Genomic DNA, 22,214 nt, shown 5'->3' on the forward strand with positions numbered 1-22,214 from the left:
GTATGCATGTAATTTATCTGGGTATTAGTGGAACATTATCTTCTGACTCAGAGAGCTTCTGTCTGACTTATTATTTTGGAAGCTGTGCAGCACTGTGTGTTTAAGGTGATTTCCTCTTATCCATGTACATGCGTGCTTTGTTTGTCTTTGTTACAAGTGCCCAAATTGCCACCGTGCCTTAATAGAGTTACAGTATCTGGGGATTGAATGCCTGAAGCTAGCTGTGGCAGTGCACTGCAAGTTACCTGTGACATTATTCTCTCATCCTCTTAAAGTAAAGCTATTGTACGTATTGGTTGTTGAAGAGAAGAGGCTCACCTTTTGACTTTCAGCGGAAAACTTCTCTAATGGGATCAAAGAGCCTGCTCTTCTGATTCTTGGCCATGCTTTTCACTAGATAGAACTGACTAGCCTGATTAATCTAGTGAGTGTTGAATAATTTTTCAAATTGTTTTTAGTTTTGTGTTTAACTTGTTGCCGTGGGTTTATTTATTGAACCTTATTTTTTAATTAAAAAGCTGTCTGTAAAGTTGTTTTTTCTTGTCAAGAGCACCACTTTAAGACACAGTTCAAGTCCTTTCAATGCTCTGTATTGAAATGGTTTACTTAAAATATAAGCACTGATAAGGAATTCATCATTACTAAACTCCAGTCTACTTCCTTAGGAGTATTTTAGTTTTCTGACTCATCTAGGGAGAGAAAGGATGTTGTGCATCAACATAAATTGTGACTTGTAATTGTTGTTCCTGTGACACACAGACATTTTTAGCAACTTTACACAAAATATAATTTTATTTGCATATTTAAAGGGGTTCCTGAGTGGCTAACCTGGTAAAAGAGTATCGGTAGGGTGAGTCATACAGTGCAGGTTCATGTCCTGACTGTGCGACATGGCCGGTCTTCGCTGGGGATTCCAAAGGGAGTGTTGCATTAGCTCTGGCGCTCCCTTGGGTTAGGGAGGCAAAATTGGTTACAGCGAACCCTGCTGGCCAGGTGCCCAACTCACAGTTCCTCGAGTTTCTGGGTGTAAAAGAGGAAGCTGGCTCAGTCGTGGGATCTGAGGATGCCCACTGAACCTTCAGTTCTCCTGAGCTGTGTGGGAAATTTCTGACATTCCAAGCTGGGGAGAAAATCGTGGGTAAAATAATTGGGCATATTAAATACAATAAAAAAATATAAAAAAATTGCATATTTAGGTAGTTTGATTCAACATAGAGCAAGTGCATATTTAGCTGCATATTTGAACTGTTTCATGGCTTTAAGTAAGCTTCATAAGCTATCAAAACAAAGGGACTTTAAAGAAAGTTATATAAAACACAGTCTGTAACCTAGTCAACATTATTACAGAAGATAATAAAATACAGTAACCGGGCTATATTATTGTTTAACATGTGCAGTACACAGTCTGAAAATGTTCATCTGTGTTTGGTTCTGGCAAGATCATAGGCTTTACTCTAAACTAAACAACTGTTAGAGCATAGTACTCACTAACATCCATTGGGACTGATGAATAAATGCAGAATGACATTTGTTGTAAATTTTACCCAATTCAGACCATTTGATTACTAAATACCGTATCTTATAATACATAAATACTGTACTGCATTTGTTCCATGTTTGGATACATGCAGATGTTTGGAAGGAGCCAGTTGTATCAAAGGGTAGCCTATATAAAACACTGCCTGTTATTGTTTCCAGTACTCGGGACAATAGTTTTTTTGAAGGGTAGTAGTTAATTGACCAGTAAAGTGACACTTGGTCATAAGGGCTGTGATCCTGAAGTGTTTCAAGCAGGTCTGATTCTGATTTAATTTCACATACATTTCCAGAGCTACTGTGTACATGTACGCTAACACAAATAATTTGAATTTCTAAAACTGACCACCGTCTGCCCGTCCCCCCTCCAGCTCGTAAGACCTTTAATTTCTTCATTTGCCACCTCGACAGCGACGCTTCTGAAAACCCCTCTGCCGTTTGGCATTTTTTTGTTAAATCCCTAGGTGAACAAAAAAAATAAAGAAATGAATAATTTGAATACAGGCTGTGCAAGCAACTGTTCATGTATGATGGAGGCACAACCACTCTCCGGGCTCACTTGGCAAGGGTAAGGTAGTAGTAGTCATAGTCGTATTGGTAGCAGTCCAGTGGCAGCTGATGCACCAGCTGCTTAATGGCAGCCAGTGAAAAAAAAATTAGATTCAGTAGTAGTGGTGTTAAATAAAGCTTTGATTTGCCTCACTCCGCTGCAGTTGGTGTTGCTGCAATGCAAGCCTACTGTATATATATATCGCAAGCTGCATCAATTACGTGGACATAAACAACATGTATTTTTTTTTTTTTATAAAAACATGTTATTGTTCTGTATAACAGTTTTAAAATCAACATGAAAGTTTTATTCCATTTGTATGGATTACCTGTAAAATAATAGAATTTTGCAGTAAAATGTGAACAAGTAGCTATGGTAGCAAATTATGCAAATTCCAACTATCGAATGTATGAACCTTCCTTCGGTAATGTGTTCCGAACCTTCGAAGGTCGAAATGTACCCTTTGTTGCAGCCCTAGTTTCTACATACCGATTTCACTGGTACACTAATTTTTATTGCTGTCATGTGTGACTTTTTATGCATCCAGAATATCTAGTCAATAGACTGACAGTATTGGAGTTTTGATTTTTATTTATTTTTAATTTTACTCTCCCTGTATTTTTTTTTTAATTGAAAATGATTTACAGCTTTAGCAGCTCTAGTAATTGACTAACCAAGATCTCCAATTGTTGAATACGGTTTCCACTTTGAGTAACTTGGGATCAGCAACTGTCATTTTCTTATATTTATAACTTGACTGTCTGCTACTGCCTACAGTATAGAACAGCTTTTACAGTCTTTATCAATCCATAGGGGCCTGGTACAAACTTAACTGTTATATTTGACTTTTTCATTAACTCTTATACTCCAGGGATGGAAATAAGACTGCTGTATGTATTGTTAATATAAGAATGACTCCCTATATAGAGCAAATCTCCCAGTAACAAACACAAAAAATAGCTGTCAGAATAACTGTCATCTCCATGCTAGTGTTTGTGCTTCACTGTTTACTCTAGTTCATCACACAGTTCATAACTTCACTGCAGTCTGTGCCAAAGAAGATATCTGGAACAGTGTTTGAGTTATAGATGCTCAAGTCCAGCTGGAGTGCAAAGTTAATTGGTCATCACAACAGTAAACGATAGTGACATTTAACTGGCAGTACCTGCTGTACTTGTCAAGGAAAATCCAGAATCATAAAATGTGTCTGACTTTTCACTATGACACAACAGGTGTGAGAGAGGAATTTGTTTCTCATAAATAAAATGAAAACTATATCATTTATAATTTCAGCAGAATTTCATACAGCTGTTTGTTTTATTTATATCAAAATTCCAAACAAAAAATTAAAAAGAGAAATGTGTGGTCTCTTAAATAGGCCTGTGGACACGGTTTTATGAAAAGACTCATTTATAAGAAAGTATTTATGCGTGGTAGGCCTTTTGAGTCTGCTTGCTCGTATCGATATGTCCATAGGCTGAATCACAAGCTAGCCTCCTGCAATAGAAAAGAAAGTAGATGGTCATGTGAGCATTGCTACTGTACAAGTTGTGAATACACAGAACTCTTAGATGTAGTCCCTACAGTTCTATGTTCTACCAACTATTGCCTTCAGTGCCTTATTTATTTATTTATTTATTTATTTAGCTTTTATGCAATTTCAGCTTTGAAAAGTCTTCTAAGATACAGCATTATAGCTGAGCTTTCTGATTCCCATTTCCAGAGTTCCACAGTGCTATTCCATCTTGCTTTTCTTAAACATTAGGGAAAGGTTAATGTCAGAGTTAGAAAGCCAGTATTCATAATAGACAGTAAAAAGGCTAAGGGTTTTAAATGCAGTTACTACAGCTTTGAGGAATCCTTTTTAAATTGCTTAAATGTTTGTTAATGCCATTCTTTTTGTAGTGTATTTAATATTATTTTAAGAAATACATATTCAAAGGTGTTGGAAATATAAATTCACACCACTGTATGTTTAGTTTAATAGCAATTTAAAGCATAGTGTAAAAGATTTGACACAGAGTACTGGATATGTATAGTATTTGGAAACAACGGCAGGCTGTCAGAGGTCATGCTAGCTGTTCTGTTCATGCGTTCCTAAAACACACGTGCCCAAAATTTTGCTTCCCATCCATCAGATACTAAATGATCAGTCATTAACACAAAGGCTAATAAACTCCAGGGCTGTGCATTTTGCTACATTTTTATGAACGTTTAAACTGTATGTTATATTGTAGTTTAAACAATCTAAGAAAAAAAACAACTCACCAATTAAGTTATCTTTTTGGGGCGTCCTGAATGTGGCATGTAAGTCACTACATCTGTGGGATTCAATTACATTCTGTGGTGGGCCAGTTAAGGCAGTGTCCAAAAAAACCTTGGGGGCTTGGGGGGGCTTGGGGGGGAATACCTTGGGGGTGGTGGGGGGGCTTGGGGGCGTGGGGGGGGGCTTGGGGGGGAGTTGTTGGGGCCTTCGGGGGGCCACACACCAGGAGTGTGGTCCGGGGGGGGTTATTTTAAATAGTCATGACAATCTGACTATCCAGCCACACTTACAGTGCACTAATCAGCTAATACATCTCAGAAATAACCACTTACAATGAACAACGATTGCTATTTAATAATAAAAACACAGAGCAAGTATATTATTCCTGGTATTTTCCTGACAATATTCAAACAACATCTTGCAAACAAATAATTATACAAATCCCACACTAATGCTATTAAAACAGCATGCTATTCATTTGAATTTTATTAAAACTAGAAATTGACACCTACTCGTGCCGTCTCTTGTTTTCAGAAAATTACTGCTCAGCAAGCATTCATGTTTAATATTTTTTTTGTCTCATTTTCTCTCGCTGTTTGTTATTTTGTCTGTACGTCTCTTGCTGTCTGCGGCTACTGACGCTGAATTACTCTTTACCTCACAAGTGTGTTTAAAGTAAAAATCGTGGCTCATTAGGTCAGTTGTTCTCAAACAGTTGTTTTTGGTGACCTCTGAGCCACATTGCAAATTTGTCCTAAAAATACCAAGTTTATCTTACAAAAAATAAAACAAAATAGACATATGCACCTCTAAAGTTTTTCATTTAAATAAAACCAAACTTTTTCTCATTTAAAAACTTACAGCAGCCCCTCTCAACTTCCCAGACCCTCCTCAATAAACTGGATGCTGCAAGATTTATTTTTATTTGTATTATTGCTCTGACAACAGGTCAAACTTAATAGGTTAATCAGTCATGTACTACTGCTATATTTGACTTTACTCATCCATTCATCACACTTACTACATGCTCATACTGGACTGTATTTGTATAAGCAAGTAGTTTTAATATGCTAACTGCTCTTAGTCGAACCCACTCTTACATGTAATTATTTACTGTATTCTTTATTTTTTGCTCTTATTTGAATTTGATCTTTTTGCTACTGATTTTATTGTACTTTACAACTGCTCTTATCTGTAATGTGATATTCTGTAATGTGATACTTTACAATGTGATATTTGGTAAAAATTTTAAGTCTCCCTGGATAAGGGCGTCTGCTAAGAAATGTATGTATTTTAGTAAAATACAAAAACTACTTTCACTTTCCTGTTCCAATCACATACTGCACAATTCCAGATAACTAGCAAAATGAAAGCAATTTCCAATACTATTTATCATAAAATGATATGTAAAACTGTAATATTCCAGAATAGGTTGTGAAGGCTTTACTTTGCTCCACTGAATTAAGAGGATGTCAAACTTAAAATGATACACATTTTCTTTTGTATTTCAGGAAGAACAGTACAAAAGTAGACATGGCTGGCTTTTGTTTTTACCCCTGCCATTGTAGTTTCTTCGCAATAAAAAAAAAAAAAGTGGCAATTGACACATTTTCATAAAGCAATAGAATTAATGAAGTTTACTTGAGTGTGAGTGAAAACTGTTAAATTTAACAGTTTTGGTTTTCATTTACTCTCCTCATAACAGAAAATAGGATCACAATAAAACAAAACGTTGATCACTATATGTAACATTTACCTTGCAGGTTTGGCCAGTGTCTGGAAAGTGTGAAATGTTTTCAAGTGATGTACCTGCATCTGCATCCCCAGATTTTGACTCACTTGCCAAATCTGAAGCATCACTTTGTTGATGCTTGTTTTTTTATGTTCATCCCACACATCACTTACCATTTTAGAAACTCTCACGCAAATTCTGGCAAGGTGGTAAATCGGTGCTCGCCAAAACACGTTGTAATACATATTTCTAATATCTAGCAACTTTGTAATTTATGGGGGACACAGACCTTGAGTTTTGCCTTCAAATTCATGTGTAGCAATGTTTGTTAGAATATTCAGATAGTTTCTCTGCACTAAAAAAAATATTACTCTGTACCGCTGTTTTCATGTCACACTACTAAAGCCTTCTCTTGTTGATCAACCAATGAGCACTGACAGTAAGCGAAATGGGTGGAGATTTGTGACGCATGCAAAAATGAAATATCATCAGAATGAAAGCTCAGCCAATCACTTGGCTAATCAGTTCTCTTGTTCCTCTAGTATGGCGTGACACAAATGTGTAGATAGCGGCGAGGTGACTTTTCAATCTTGCGTATCAGCAATATCAGCTTTTGTAATGAAGGACAACTGATGCTCAATGGGCCAAAAGGGCGGCTTGGCTGGCCGCCAGTTGAGCAACACTGCACTACATCCTACTCCTCATATTTCTTAATTGCCACCATTGTGCTCTTTAGCCAAAGAGAACAATCCTATCTTGTGATAACTTTCACAAAACATTGCGGTTAATTCTGTATGAGAAACAAGTTTAACAAAGTAAACAGTCCTTCAACAGGGGAAAACAAAAAAGTAAAATCTACAAGCAAAAATGATTTAAAGAAAACGTACATCCATGTAATTTCTTAAAATTTTCTTTCATTTATATTTTTATTCTAAATTGAAATTTCAAAAACAAGCCCTGTTGCCACCAGAGCAATCTTTTTGGGGGGGAGGGGGTGGGGGGGGGGGCGGGTGGTCCCATTATAATTGTAATAGATATTTAACAATCCATTTGAGCATTTTTTTAAAACCTACATCAGGTTTCAAGACTCAGATGAAAAATGCTGGTACATTTCTGTTTTATAAGTATATATACTTAATATTACAATTGCTCTGATTGTGTGTTTGTACGTTTTTTTGTTTTTGTGGTTGTTTTTGTGTTTAGGATGGCAGTCTTACCTAGTGAACATTATTATATTAAATCCCGCCAATAATTGTTGGTCATAGCTTACTGGGGGATTGCTGAGCCTGTTGAGATTCACCAAAATGGATCGCATTGTTCAATGTATTGGTCACCACTGATATAAGTTATAAGAATACCTGTAAGATGTATTGGACCTTGCTGTGATGTTTCCTATCTTAGCTGATCAATAGAAATAGTTTTCTGTACTTTTTCACAATATGAACTGTTTTAGCCAACTCCAATCTAACCCCAAGCTTATTGGTATGTTTATATTTTACTCTTATTTGAGAGTTCCCCTAGCTACATTGAGAGGAACAGTCGGGCCAAGTTATCAGCGAAGCCGAGAACTGCCAGACTCTATACAGCAAGGATATGGTCCATTTTAGGACAACCTCAATCCTCACCCCTCCTCGAAGCAAATGTTCAATTTTAAAACAGAAATAAATCATTTTAATATAAATGATATCGAAGTCACAACAAGTGCATTACCTAGTATATTTCAAAGTTGACAAAGTAAATTAATTGTCATTAAAACTCGGATGTCCTGTAATATACATATGGTTGGATAAAAGTACCTGGGGTCCTCAAAAAACTAGGTTGGGAGAAAAATGACATTTTTACCTTACTTTGGCGACTCATTTCTCTTACTGTATGACAGGTATTAACTTTTTTAAATCTACATTTCACCTAAGAGTGTTGGGAAACTACAAATTAAAAGTGAAATGGTGATTTTGGCTGATTTACTTTTGCTGTGCCAATACCATTTACTTTGTTGGTCCGAAGATGGTGCTGTTTTTAACAACAGTCTTGATAGTCAGAATTCGATCCAGAATGTCTGTAGGCAGTTGATTTCTTATGTCTGTTTTTACAAGGTTCACCTGAGAAACTAATTTCAATTTTACTGTACTGTGTGGTAAAGCCAGCATATTAATAACAATTCTGGCAAGTGTAGGAAATCGTGGCTCTCCGCTAGGTGTAGACAAGAGTGTAATTTTGTGCCAGTATTCATCAGCTGCCAGATCTTTTAAGTCAGTCACTTACTGCATAAATTTAATTTCTAGGCTGGCCAGCATATTTCGAAGAACACTCTGTGGGAAAAGCATTGCAAACTGAACGATGTCTCCCGAGCTCGCTGTGCTTTGCTACTTGGTTGAAGAACTCATATTAATTTCAGCAAAATTAATATAAGAGGTGTAGGTATAGGTCATTCAAGCTGATTGAAAAGCAATACAAAATATACTATTCTTTATTTCGATCCAAAAATCATGGACAGTTGTTTGTTATTTATAGGTTACTAGACCATCCAAATGTATTTTTTTTTTTTTTTTTTAATTTGCAGATGGTTGGCAACCTTGAGTGTAAATCAAGTAATAAAATGGTGTAGCAAATTCCTATTGTTTTACTACGAAATGCTGATCAGAAATAAGCCGCGCTTCGCCCCCCACACCGTGCAGGCCTCTACGCTCACGGTACCCTCGGGTCCTTGGTGCCCCATTGCCTCTGTGCCACAGTCCTTCGGCATCCTCAGTACCTCGAGAGCTACATGCCTCGCCGCTTCGAGGCTTCGGGACAGCGTGGCACTGAAGGCCCCAATGCACAGGGCTCGACAGGCCTCGAGGTGTCGAAGCGCTGAGGCATGTAGCTCTCGAGGTGCTTCGTCTGGGCTACAACAGTGTGGAGCGTAGCATGCAGACTGTTGCAGTGCAATCACACAACCAGGGCAGCGCAAAGCTTACAGTAGATTGGCGCACCCAAGATGGCGTCCGGACCGCGTGGAGCATGCAACGGTTGCAGCAGGTTGGAACAGTCACGGACCTGGAGAAGGGAGAAAAATAGACAGAAAAAGAAGAAAACACACAGCCTCCAGGCCTCCGCGGCAGCAAACACAAGGGGCCGTCAGCAAGGATGGGGATACATTGTATGTGGGGCCCCAGTACACCAGCACCCAGAGAGAACTGGGTGCTGCAGTTGCACCTCAGACTCCTGGGTGCTTGCCACCATACACACTCGCGATTCCACTCGGGACCTTCTCCCTTTCGAAGGATCACGGTCACATCCATGAACAACCCTCTCCAGTTCTTGGCCCTCAAACAAGAGGTAGAAACAGTACTTCAAAAACAAGTCATCTGTCTCGTAGAACACACCTCTCAAAGAGAGGGGTTCTACTCAAGGTATTTCTTGGTGCCAAAAAAGGACGACGGCCTTCGGGTGCTACCGCTAGCAGGCCTGATCTGGCTAGGCGCTGTAGAGTGCCCAAAACTCCCTTCTCCATCCAGGTCTACATGTCCTCAGAGGTTCCAGATGGTCATGCATCGCCACATCCTCCAGTCTGTCCGACCAGGCGCGTCACCTGGACATGGACCTGAAGGACGCGTATTTTCACATTCCTATCCGTCCAGTGCACAGGAAGTATCTCTGCTTTGACTTTCAGGAGAGCATCTAGTTCTCTATGCTGCTATTCGGCCTCTCCTTAGCCCCTTGCACATTTTCAAAGTGCATGGATGCCCTAGCGCGCGAATGGCCCAAAGCACCTTTATACGCTTTCCAACCTATACTGCTGTTCACTGCCTTCCTTGAGAAGGTCAGGAGAGACGAGAAGGCGACAGTTCTTCTGGTGACCCCCAGATGGCCCAGGAGAACCTGGTTTTCGAACATCTGCCAGCTGCTGCAAGGCCAGCCCTGGGAGGTCCCGCTGCGCATGGATCTCCTCAGTCAGGCGAAAGGCACACTCTGGCACCCAGAACCGGGCAGACTCCAGCTGTCTGTCCACCCTAGGGGTCTCAGACGCAGTAGTGAGTACACTGCAGAAACCTAGAGCTTCTTAGCAAGAACAGCGTTATACGCCTATAAGTGGAAATATTTTCCAAAACTGGTGCAATGGTCAGAGGCCATGATCCCGTGTATTGCCCTATAGCAGTTATTCTACAGTTTCTGCAAGATCTACTAGAGGCGGGTAAATCACCCTCTGCATTGAAAGTGTGCCTAGCAGGCACATCTGCTTGCCATGTTCCCATCAACTCAGTATCCCCAGGCGCTCATATTCTGGCGACCCAAATTAGAAATTTGCAATTAAATCACGCAAACGATTATAGCTATATGCTATTTGAAAGAAAAAAAAAGTATCTCACCAAACCAATTCTTACATTCATGCATAACATGATAATTTATATAAATAGTCAACCATAGTTTGTTATATTAATACAACAAAATACCACATTATATTTTAAGGTTATGGAAAGCAGACCTGTCTCTCCAATCACAATGTTAAAAATGCCTCCAAGCTTCTCCCACTGGTGTTGGGTGTCATATTCCTCTGATGGACAAGGACCAGTCAAAATGCAACATTGTTATGCGGTTCCATTGCCAAAAACTGGGCCTGTCATACCTCTCTGTGCCTGACGCTGACAAAGGAGGTGTTACCCATGAGTGTAGTGTACAAGGCAAATGTCAGCCGTCTCAGGGCCAGTAGACCAAGAAACAGACCAAAGCCGTTACAGTGCCCCATCTGGAGCAGGCTGTGTTTAGGACCCGCTGCATTTACACTACAAAATAAAATAATGGTGGCTAGGGTAAATGGGGTATCAGCTGACCTGTGCTGTTTGTTACTAGTTTGGTAACCTTTATATTTTCCTTTTCACAAAAAAGACCAAAGTGCAGATGACTCTGTTTATTGGAGTGTGACTTATTGTGTTTCACTGTTGTTGAGTCATTAATAAAATACTGCTAATCTGTGTTTTTGACATTTTATTTTCTATACAGAACTGTCACAAGGACGGCCGAAGTGGGTGACGACAGACCAGAAACAGGAACTGACTCTGTACACAGCTGTTGAAATGGTGAAGGGGCTGATGCACAGTTTAATAATACAACAGGCAGAAAATAAAAGGTTTGTAACAAAACAAAACACAGCACATGAGGCAAATAAATAGGCCAAAATAAATAGACAAACAGAGTGGACGAACGCTAACAGACAATTGAGATCTATATTTACACTTATCTCTCGCTCTCTTTCTCTCTCTCTCCCCCGTTCTGGACGAACGCTACACAACTCTTGAGATCTATACTGTTGAGATCTTCTCGAGAGAAAGAAGTCTCACATAAAAGTTGCCCGAGAAAAACTTGAGGGTGACTGTGTAAAACATGCTCCTTTTGAACACACAACCCTGCGTATGTACAACATGCTCCTTTTATGCAGCTTTTATTAATTCACGTGCAGTTGTACCGAGACTCCAATTGAATGATTGATTACCATTCAAGTCTCGGTACAACTGCACGTGAATTAATCAAGTGCAATTCCCCGTGCTCACATATTATTACTTTTTACTTGCACGTGAAGTGCTGTGCAATCCTCGTGCCTAAATACAAATATACATTTTAAACACTCGTGTTACACAGACCCATTTATATCCCGTGTACCAATGACTATACACCAACATTTAAACAAACCACACGCAACACATAACAGATAATTTACACAGGGGCGGGCACTTTGTCACAAGAACATTTACAAATCTAAATAAAGGTGCTTTGTTACAAATAAATAACACCAATCACTGCAAGCGCATTTAGCGGAAGTCACATTTACATTGTACTTTATTTTTCAGTTCAGAGGAAAGCAATTTACCACATTACATTTCCCAACTAGTTTTTCTTACCGTTTTTGTAATGCACACTCTATTACACACCACAAACAATAGGAAAAGATCACTTAATCAACAATATTGCATCGCTTGTATATTCTTTGGATGCAAATAAAAATACAATATAAATATATCTTAGCTGATAGAAGTAGGTTTACATTGTTTGCACTGAGAGACTGAAGCTAAGTAAACAGGCATCACTTCCTTAGATGTTTTTAACTGATAGTCTATTTAACAGCAATTTTCCTTATTTAAGGATTTACAATCATCAGAACTTGCATGTGTTAACAATCATAGCCTTATACTGGAAGTTTATATAAACATACTTTTATAAGTATATATATATATATATATATATATATATATATATATATATATATATATATATATATATATATATATATATATATATATATATTAATATATAATATCTATAGTATAGGGATTATTAATGTATTTATTTGATAATAGATGGTGGTATGAATAAAAATATATATAATATATATATATATATATATATATATAACTACTAATAAATAATAAACCACCACCTAAAATGATTACATAAATGATTTTGGAAATGCCTCAGTATTTCATCACAGCACAATTATACTTTATGCTGTGCTTATGCTACCAGGGTTTTTATGGAAAGATTAACCAGACAATGGTAACATACCATTACTGAAGATTGAAAAAGATGACACTTCTTGTTTCAGTTTTCATAGCACAAATTTCTAAATTGTCTATAGTGGCCATTTGGGTTAACGTCTCCAGATTCAGAGATTTTGAAAGAACTGCCATACAAAGCCATTAATTTAAAAAAAAAAAAATCTTGTTTTTAAACATTGTGAAAGTATAATAAACCACACAAACAGCAACAGCAATCTAATGGTGTCTATGGTTCTACCTTTGATACAGGCATTAAAATAGTAATTATGTCAATACATAACCTCTGGTTTTGTGGTAGGCTGTTACTTCCATGGAGGTTCACATAAACTTACATCCTGTGGTATCAGAATCTAAGCATTTAAACACACTGTAACTAATACCTCTTTAAAAAAAATAGCAGTCACACCTATTGAAGGAGATGTTTATATCTGTTTTTTTTTTTTCTGTCCCCCCCACCCCCCAAAAGGAAGATATACTGAACCTCAACTGCCTCCTACCTGACTAAACTGCTGGAATCTTACACCTTGAATGCAATGGATTATAGATTGAAGAAGCTTTAAAATGTACTGTGCATTACTATCGAATATTTACACATTAATAAATACTGTATAATTTACGAGGTTGGCTTGCATATTTGACATTCTATTAACCTAAAAGAAACTAACATTTTAAAACAATAAATAATACAAGGATAATTAGACTGTACAAATAAAAGTTATACTTTTTTTTTCACACCAGGCTTTTCTGCTGGTTAAATGACAGTAATTTAGAATTGATAACAGTCAACTAAAATGTGTTTACAAGTGACTGTTTTTGACCAATCTGCCAAACGTAATGAAATAAGTTTCAATGGTTGAATCTGCACCTCCCAGCCCAGTTGGAGGTGTAGGGAACACCCTGCCGGCTTCCTTGAACATTAGAGAAGGGCCTATATTTTTTATATGTGTGTGGACACAGCCACAATCATAACTGCAATGACCTTTGTGCCATTGCTTTGGAAAGTAATCCTTTAAGCGTCTACAAATGCAACCAAAAAAAACCAAAAAAAAACCCAAAAAGCGCTCTTAATATTCCTTTCTCACCTAATATGTGCATTTTATAGACCCATGAAGCGCTTCATATGATGAACATAATTAAAAAAAAAAAAAAAAAAAAAAAAAAAACTTTAATAGCTCAATATGATGCACATACTGGATCCATGGTCTGGTTTGGCAGATAGACCAAAAACAACTGTGGGTATCCTGGGAAAGTTTACATCTTACCTTGTTTTTCATTTGATACACATTTCAAAACAAATGAATTCATTTAGGAGGAAAACATACTTAACACTGATGGCTGGCCACTAATCCACTTACTACTTTTCTTGGCTCTGCATTGGCAAAAACTTGAATGATATGTTCTTGGCAGAGATATAACAAATATCAAGTGTACAGCTGCTACCAGGAAACACAGGAGCCATGGTTATTTCCAACTAGTTAGATATCCATGGGCTAATTAATTGAGCTTCCTGGCGCCGAGTAGAATTCAACAATACAATTATTTGAATAGGTCTCGACCTATTTTGAGATATAACATTGCGAAAAGTGTTGCACAATATATTTGTTTAATAATGGTGTGTATATACTTATATTCAATCACAATGGGCAAGCATGGTTTGCTCTGATCATGTTTCTCACAGAACAGCAAACAATGATTAAATATGTTCTCACTTATAATATTTAAATGTGTGTATATCTGTTGTACCCCTGCAATTAACCTTAAGAGGCGTTCAAGGTTCTGCCAATACGTGGCGCTGTTGCTGGTCTGCAAATGTCTTAATGTAAAGTAGTATCTGAAAGATTACGGCATGTTCAGGATTAGCAGAGTCCCCCGGAATACTCATCATCTTCCTGCTCCACTCCTGAGCCCCCAGCTCCGTTCTTGGGAGTTTCAGGAGATTTCTTCTTGATGCCCCCACCTGGGACCCTTAAACTCAGAGCCAATTTGGCATACTGCAAGAACACAGGTCAAGGTTTAGTTACAGACCTTGTGAGGCAATATACAGTCCTCACTTTTCAATGCAATTGTGCAGTAGAACCTGTCATACACGATTTAATTGGTATCTCAGGGATAGTGCAGTTGCTTTATAAATGAAAAAATAAATGTTGGGTACAGCAGTGTGTCTAAAACACAAAAGTACGAAACTGCAGCGCTCCAGAGAATGGAGTAATTTACTCTAAGTTAAACACTATGGGCCTCATTCACTAAAGGCACGCCTTCTCCTAGGACAAGGTGTTTATAGGAGGCTGTGTGGTCCAATGGTTAAAGAAACGGGCTTATAACCTCCAGGTACCCGGTTCAAATCCCAGCTCAGTCACCGATTCAGTCACTTAACCTCCTTGTGCTCCGTCTTTTGGACTGCAGCTTGTTGTAAGTTCACAAACCCTAGTCTGCATAGTTCACAACCCTAGTCTCCTGTCTTGTAAAGCACTTTGTGAAAGGCACTAAATAAAGGCACATTACATACACGCCTTAAAAAATTAACATCTGCTGAACATGCCTAATGCATTGTAATGTACTAAAATGATGTGGAAAGATAGCACTGATGAGGGGAATGGTATGCATATGGTATTTACTAAACTGTGCTAACAATAAGGTGCACCTTAAATCTTATTGCAGTGCCTTACTAAATTAGGCATCTGCACATGTTAACATACACGCCTTAAAAAATTAACATCTGCTGAACATGCCTAATGCATTGTAATGTACTAAAATGATGTGGAAAGATAGCACTGATGAGGGGAATGGTATGCATATGGTATTTACTAAACTGTGCTAACAATAAGGTGCACCTTAAAGAGTAAATTTATACCTTATAGCATTATACATCCCCATCTGCTGCAGTGCACTGGGATTAGGCATCTGTCCTCTAAATCAGTGGTTCTCAATCCTAGTCTTCGGGGACCCCTGTGTCTGCTGGTTTTCATTCCAACTGAACTCTCAGTTACTTGACTAAACCCTTAACTGATACTTTGCTTTAATTTGACCTTGTCTTTTTGTTTTCAGCTCTCAAACTGTTGCAGACTGCAAGCTACTTATAAAATGTTATAGCTAACTAAAACTCTTTAACTGTGTAAGAGCTGAAAACAATTAAAAAAAAAGGTCTAATTAAGCAAATTGTCAGTTCAATTAAGGGTCTGGTTACATAATAGAGCTCAGTTGAAATGAAAACCAGCAGACAGATGAATCCCCGAGGACCAGGATTGAGAACCACTGCAGGAAGAGCAATTATATATAAAAAAATAAAATTGTTATTGCAGTGTTACCTGTTTCACAATGTGGGTAATAACCCTTATACTATCAGGGCACTAGAGCAAACTTTTTGAAGCTTGATAACATGTGATCTCAAGTTGTGCAGCAAAATTGCTGTGCATATTCTTTATGGAATTAAACATCATACGTAATCCTTTTTTTTTTTTTTTTTTTTTAATATGTAAAACACCAATTATGCAGCTTATCTGGAGCGCTGACTGCATGTACACTACACAAATGAGAATTATTACTGTTGGAGAACATGAATTAACCACTAAATTTACGACAATGTATTATAGCAGGCTGCTAGTTCCAAAATGCATGTACTGCTGACAATTGATGAGGGCCTTGTCTTACTTGCCCAGCTTTGACTAAAAGCAGGCAATAAATAACAGCACTATGTGCTGGAAGGTGCCCAGACTGTAAGAAGATTTTTCAGACAATGAATAGCGGTGCTACTGGACTGCCAGGACCCCAAGTAGGGAAGTGTCACGGAGACTTCACTCTCAAGAGATAACAGAGTTGGACCAGAAGGGACTCCAGTGCTTTACAGACAACTGGAGAACACATCTGGCCTAAATCAGCAAAAAGCCAGAAAGGTCAGGTGTGAGTTCCGAGTTAGTCACACTACAAGCCATGCACACACACACCTGAATTAGCCAGGTGTAGTTTCGCGCAATAGGCCCACGGCCAGGACTGGGGAGGGGTTTGCTATAAAAATGTAATGTGCCTTTTATTCATTGAATCCTACCTTGAGCCTGAAGGAATCCCTTTTTGAGCCTGAGAATGAATCTGTTTGTCCTGTATCTGGGATCTGCATATATTAAAAACCTAACATTTATTGATTTATTACCGATTGCAGGTCATCGCAATCAGTATATATAGGGTTTTACTATAAATTATAGATCAGTTCATATGTTTGCTCATGTATTAGTCGACCCCCCCTCCCACCCCCCACAACCCAAAACCCATTTCTGTTCAAATGTTCATTTATTTACAATGTTTCGGTTGTGCAGATATTTTGCATGATGTGCTTGAATAAAACTACGACTTATATCCGATTGTTTGTCCTTTCATTGTAATATTTGCTGTTTTTATTATGCCGGTCACATTGACTGCTCATGGTTGTTCTAGGTATGTGTACAACTCCAGTAGTTTTAGTGTTAACACACTCTGGACCAGGCTTTATGTCCAGCCATTATAATTCTTTGTTTTGTTATTTAAGTCAGCATTAGCTTGACCTCTGAGAAAAAGCCCCACCCCCTCTACCCCTTCTACTGGAACTTTAGCAGTCTTGCAATTCCAAAACTTACATCATTATCCATGTACTTGACTAGAGGAGAGTTACACACGGAATACACTTGGTCCTCATCTTGCTGATCATAGCCTTCTAAAAGCTTCTCCATTGCACCGCAGTCTTCACTGCTGTTGAACCCTGGGATACTGAAAAGGAAAAGTAATAATATTGAATAGAAAATGTATGGGTGGTGCTGCACTTACAGCTGAACAATAGAAAAATCCATGAACGCATCCGCACCCACTGGATTAATGCATTCCCTTTATCCATTTCTCCAGAAATATTAATTTGCTGTAGAGTAGAGTAGAAGCACCTACCTGTAACTTTCTCTGACACATCTGTCTGCTGCAACAAAGTCATTTCTGTGAAGGTGAACAAGCACTTGTGCAATTGTTTTCTACGAAAAAAAAAAAATTGCCTTTTAAAAAAAGGTTTCTGAAATGTTAGTTATTTTATATTTTATGAAGAAACAGGCTGCCAGGTATCCTTACGTTGTTCATTTAGTTTTGTAGCTTTAAAATGTGTTTCTCTTTTGATTAAAAAGTCCATGTTTTTTTATTGCAAAACAGCAGTCCTCTATGACCTCCTCAATCAAATACTTAGGATGTTTTCAGTATTAGACAATTAAACTATGTATTTCAATAATGTAACTTCATACAGGTAGTAACTTTGTTAGCAAGGAAATAAACAGAAGTGGATCCATTTTTATTTCTATTCATCATTCATGATGTGTTAATCAAATAAAAAATGCTACTCATTTGCTCTGGAAACACTTTTTTTCCTGCCCAACAAAGAGTTAGCCTCCTACGTCTGGTTTCACAGACCCCGATTAACACTAGTCTTGGACTATGTTACTAAAGGTAATATTAGGTAGTCCAGGGTTCTGTGAAACCAGCCACTCAAATTAAAAAGGTTAGTTGATTTAAACATTGTCATGCTATTGTTACGATCCGCAGCAGTTTTGATTTTACTTTACCTTAAAGCATGTAGGATAATTTTCTATTTCTTTATACATGTCCTTCTCTTTTTGTATGGATACAGCAGCTTCATCAAATCTGTAAAAATAAGAAAATACATGTATAGGAATACATAACTTATTTAAGCATTACATTATAGAGAACCAAAAAAAAAATGTTTAGCCTGAAGTTAAGAAAGCTCTACCTGCGAGCCCTGACCAGCAGTCGGGAGGCTTTTCCCAATAGTTCCACCGCCTGCCGTAAACGATCTTCATTCTAAAAAATATAACAGAGGAGTTCTGAAACAGTCTTAAATAATGCTGGCCAAACCTTTTACAGCTTTATTTTTCACAAAGGACGTAAACCGGGACAGACATAAGTAACTTCTGACATTCCTGAATTTCTCCTGAAGTTAAAAGCTGTAGGTGAACCATGAATTAGCAAACTTGTGAGTGTGTTAAACTTACTTCAAACACAGACGCAGCCTGTTGATATAGTTCCACTGCCTTTTCCAGGTTTACCGGCTCTATCAATCTGAAATGGAAAAATACCTGGTAAGGGGTCATCTCCAATGAACAGTCTCTAATGAATATTTGTATCTAGTAAAAGATAAACACAAACAGGTTTGTATGCATTTTTACTATTTCAAAGTTGTTAGTTACATCCTTAATAAGTGTTCAAACTGTGAAAAGCATTTTTGCCAGATATTCTATCAAGCTGCTAACATGGCTAAGTTATGATCTCCGGTTACATCGTTTTAAGAAAATACCTCATAAAACCATGAAAATGTTCAATGATTTCCAAACACAGGAACAGAACACTGTATGTCACACAATTACAGTTGGACTTACTTGCCAGCCCGATCCAATGCCATTGCTGCAGTGTCTGGTGTACCATTCTCCACATACATCATGCTTGCTTTCTCAATATACTGAACTGCTTCAGGCATTCGTTGCATCTCCTGCAAGAAACATATTACACATCTTGATCTTCATAGCTAGCAATGCTAAATGTATGCTTTACTAAATAATTTCAACACATGTGATTCATCTCAGAAAACATTTGGATGTTACCAAGCCACTGAAGCCTGGAGGCAAGGGCCCAGCCTTGGAAGTGTCTGCCTGAACCCATGAAATGCACGAGGTAAACTATCTCCAGTCTCTCTTCCTCTTTAATAATGTGGGAGTGCAGGCCATTGCATCCCCGTTGGTCTCCAATCAAGATAGGCAACTTGGCATAAGCAGGAATCATACTACGCTTACATGACTCACCTTGCACTCCAAGGCACAGTGCTTTTAAAAGGTCTCATTGGGGATCCTATATTTATCTATTTCAAATAGTAATTAAAAAGCACCAACCTTTAACATCATGCCTGCTTGTTCAATTGCTCTGCGGAAAATAAAATAAAAAACATATGAGTTAAATAGGGATAACCTTTCACACAAAAGTTAATGAATTATTGTATAAAAGTAATTTGAGAACTAACAACATTGTAATACTTACTTTGCAGCATGGAAAAGACTGGAAACAACATAAAGGAAAATAATGGCAAACAACAAAACAATATATATATATATATATATATATATATATATATATATATATATATATATACACACACACACACACACACACACACCACACACACACACACACACACACAGAACAATAGTCAATGACATTTTATACAACAAACTGTTTTGGAATTTGTATGTAAAGGATACGCTCTGTTATCTGTATGTGCCTGGGCTTCATTCAGGTAGGCTTCTTTTGCTTGATCTAATTGTTTTGCATTTTTAAAAGCAACAGCTGTTTAAAAGAGGAGACAAAAGTCATATTTAACAAAATACATTTAACAGTTTGTCATGTTTCTTTGTTCAGTCAGAACAGCTTAAGACTAATCTATAGTTGTCACCACCAGAGACAATGTGAAGTTTGTGTAAAGTAGTGCAAGACACTGTACAAATATTAAGCATGAATAAGGAAGAATGGGAAAGCTTAACAGGGGCCAAAACAGCAACTAGTGTGTTTTTATTTTGTTTTTTTAACATGCTTTAGTAAACCTCTGGGCTTTCCAATGCTTTCACTATGCTTTGTTACACTTTTCTATGCCTTTACCATGGGAAATTTAGTAGAAGTGTCCAGGGCCCTTGTGTGATCATGGCAGATACAAAAAAAAACTGTACACAAAAAGTAAAGATACAGCACCGAGAAGGCTACTCAAAGTACCAAAGAACTAGAAACGTCTAATAGAACCTGAACTGGTGCTCCGGTGATTAACACAATATGCACTAAGGACCAGTAACTACAACACTTTGGTCCAAAGTAGTCTAGTGCTAGGGAAACCCTTACTAATATGCCAATATGTCTACCTAACAAAAACATAATGTGTAAGTTTTCACAAAATCAATTTTTTCAGGTTTTCTGACCTGCTTTTGCATACTCTGAAGCTGCACTGTCATAGTCGGGTTTCCACTTCATGAAACTGGTTTTTAAGCTGTGGTTGAATAAGAGAGAAAAAAAAAAAAAAAAAAAAAGATGTTAAGGAAACATTTAGCTACAGAAAAAGAAAAAAAAACACATTATATATAATTTTTAGGGGTGTAACTATACACTACTTAGGTCGCGATGTGCTATATTCAACTGATCATTTAATGATGGACTGTTTTATTTAAAGACAAAAAAAAAAAATGAAAATTAGAGGAAAGTATACATTCACAATGAATTCGATATATCATGTAAATCGTTACATAATAATCTAAACATTTGAGCTCTTTTCACATTTTAAATATAACTCACTACTGCGCATTAGTCAGATCAAGGAATTATAATATGATAAGCTTAGGCCAGCTGTTTATGTGTAATCTAAAGCCTTCTGGTCAGAGAAACATGTATTGATAACTCTGATCGTATATCTCTCTATAAAAAACTCATTTATTGTATCAAACATATCTCTAAATAGATTACTGGATTGTAATATTACAATCCTTCAACAGTCAAAAAATTAAAATTAAAATTAAAATACAACAGGCTTTCGTTTCCCCAACCCCCGAAAACATCAGCTGCTTTGAGTCATGCCACGCTTTTCTCTGGGAGTTGTAGGTGTTTTTTTTTTTTTTTTTTTCCATTTGGACAAGCAAAATATTAAGCAAGAGAACAACATTTCCTAGAATCCTTTACATCTGGTGGGTAAAGAATTACGTCTCTAAACCAATCATAACTGCACATTATTAGTGACACGGCCTTTCCCATTCCTCCTCCAACTATGCCCAGTGGCTCACTTAGTGACAGAACCCCTTTCTCTAAAATACAAAAAAAAAAAAAACACTTTTAATATAACGCTTAACTGTCATTAATACAAACTCTGTCATACACTGTGAAATGTGCAAATGTTAATTACATAGCAATCGTTTGTCTGTTTACTAATAGCCACGTCCGGTGACGGTGCAGAAGAACGAGCAGCAGCAATGGTTGTTCTGAGAAATTTGTAAACATAATAATAATAATAATAAGAGTAATAATAATAAGAATAAAATCCAGCGTTGCTTACTATTTTTCAGCTTTGGCGATATGTTCGTGGGCTTCGTTTATCTTCTGGGCTGCCATGGTTCCGCGGTTCTGCTTTTATATAATAAACAACAAGGAAATATCCTATTTCAATGCCAATATATCAGAAAGCTGCAATCAGGATTCGTGCGGCTTCACTTCGTCACTAGCTGTGACTACGGGTACCCGTGAGGTGCTGCATTGCGCATCGCCGCCGCCTATATTTCTTTCACCCACACACTGTACTGTACTGTATTTAAGCATTACGCTCAATGTGTAAACATGTTTTCTTTAAACACCACATTTTTTGTAATTGTACTTACGTTAAATGTGTACCTTTTAAAAACCTTTTGTTTAAAAAATTTTATACGCTTATATATATAATATATATAATATAAGATATATATATATATATATTAATATATATATATATATAATATATATATATAATATATATATATTATACACACCATCAAATATACCATGTTTAGTTTATTGCACGTACGTCTT

The 22,214-nt window shown here is 37.4% G+C and overlaps 1 protein-coding gene across 1 annotated transcript; it reads right to left on the reverse strand.

The window, feature by feature from the left end:
- Positions 1-13,302: 13,302 nt before the first annotated feature.
- LOC121313523 (gamma-soluble NSF attachment protein-like) lies at positions 13,303-21,879 on the reverse strand. The gene is made up of 12 exons (XM_041246174.1): positions 21,709-21,879; positions 20,588-20,655; positions 19,883-19,967; positions 19,662-19,679; positions 19,517-19,547; positions 19,010-19,119; positions 18,626-18,692; positions 18,364-18,434; positions 18,179-18,257; positions 17,520-17,599; positions 17,219-17,348; positions 13,303-14,605 (listed from the first exon to the last, which is right to left on the reverse strand). Exons 1-12 carry the CDS (start codon positions 21,762-21,764, stop codon positions 14,471-14,473), a joined length of 930 nt encoding a protein of 309 aa, XP_041102108.1. The 5' UTR covers positions 21,765-21,879; the 3' UTR covers positions 13,303-14,470.
- Between the last annotated feature and the right edge of the window lie 335 nt (positions 21,880-22,214).

Source organism: Polyodon spathula, chromosome 3, assembly GCF_017654505.1.
Source record: "Polyodon spathula isolate WHYD16114869_AA chromosome 3, ASM1765450v1, whole genome shotgun sequence".
NCBI lineage: Eukaryota > Metazoa > Chordata > Actinopteri > Acipenseriformes > Polyodontidae > Polyodon > Polyodon spathula.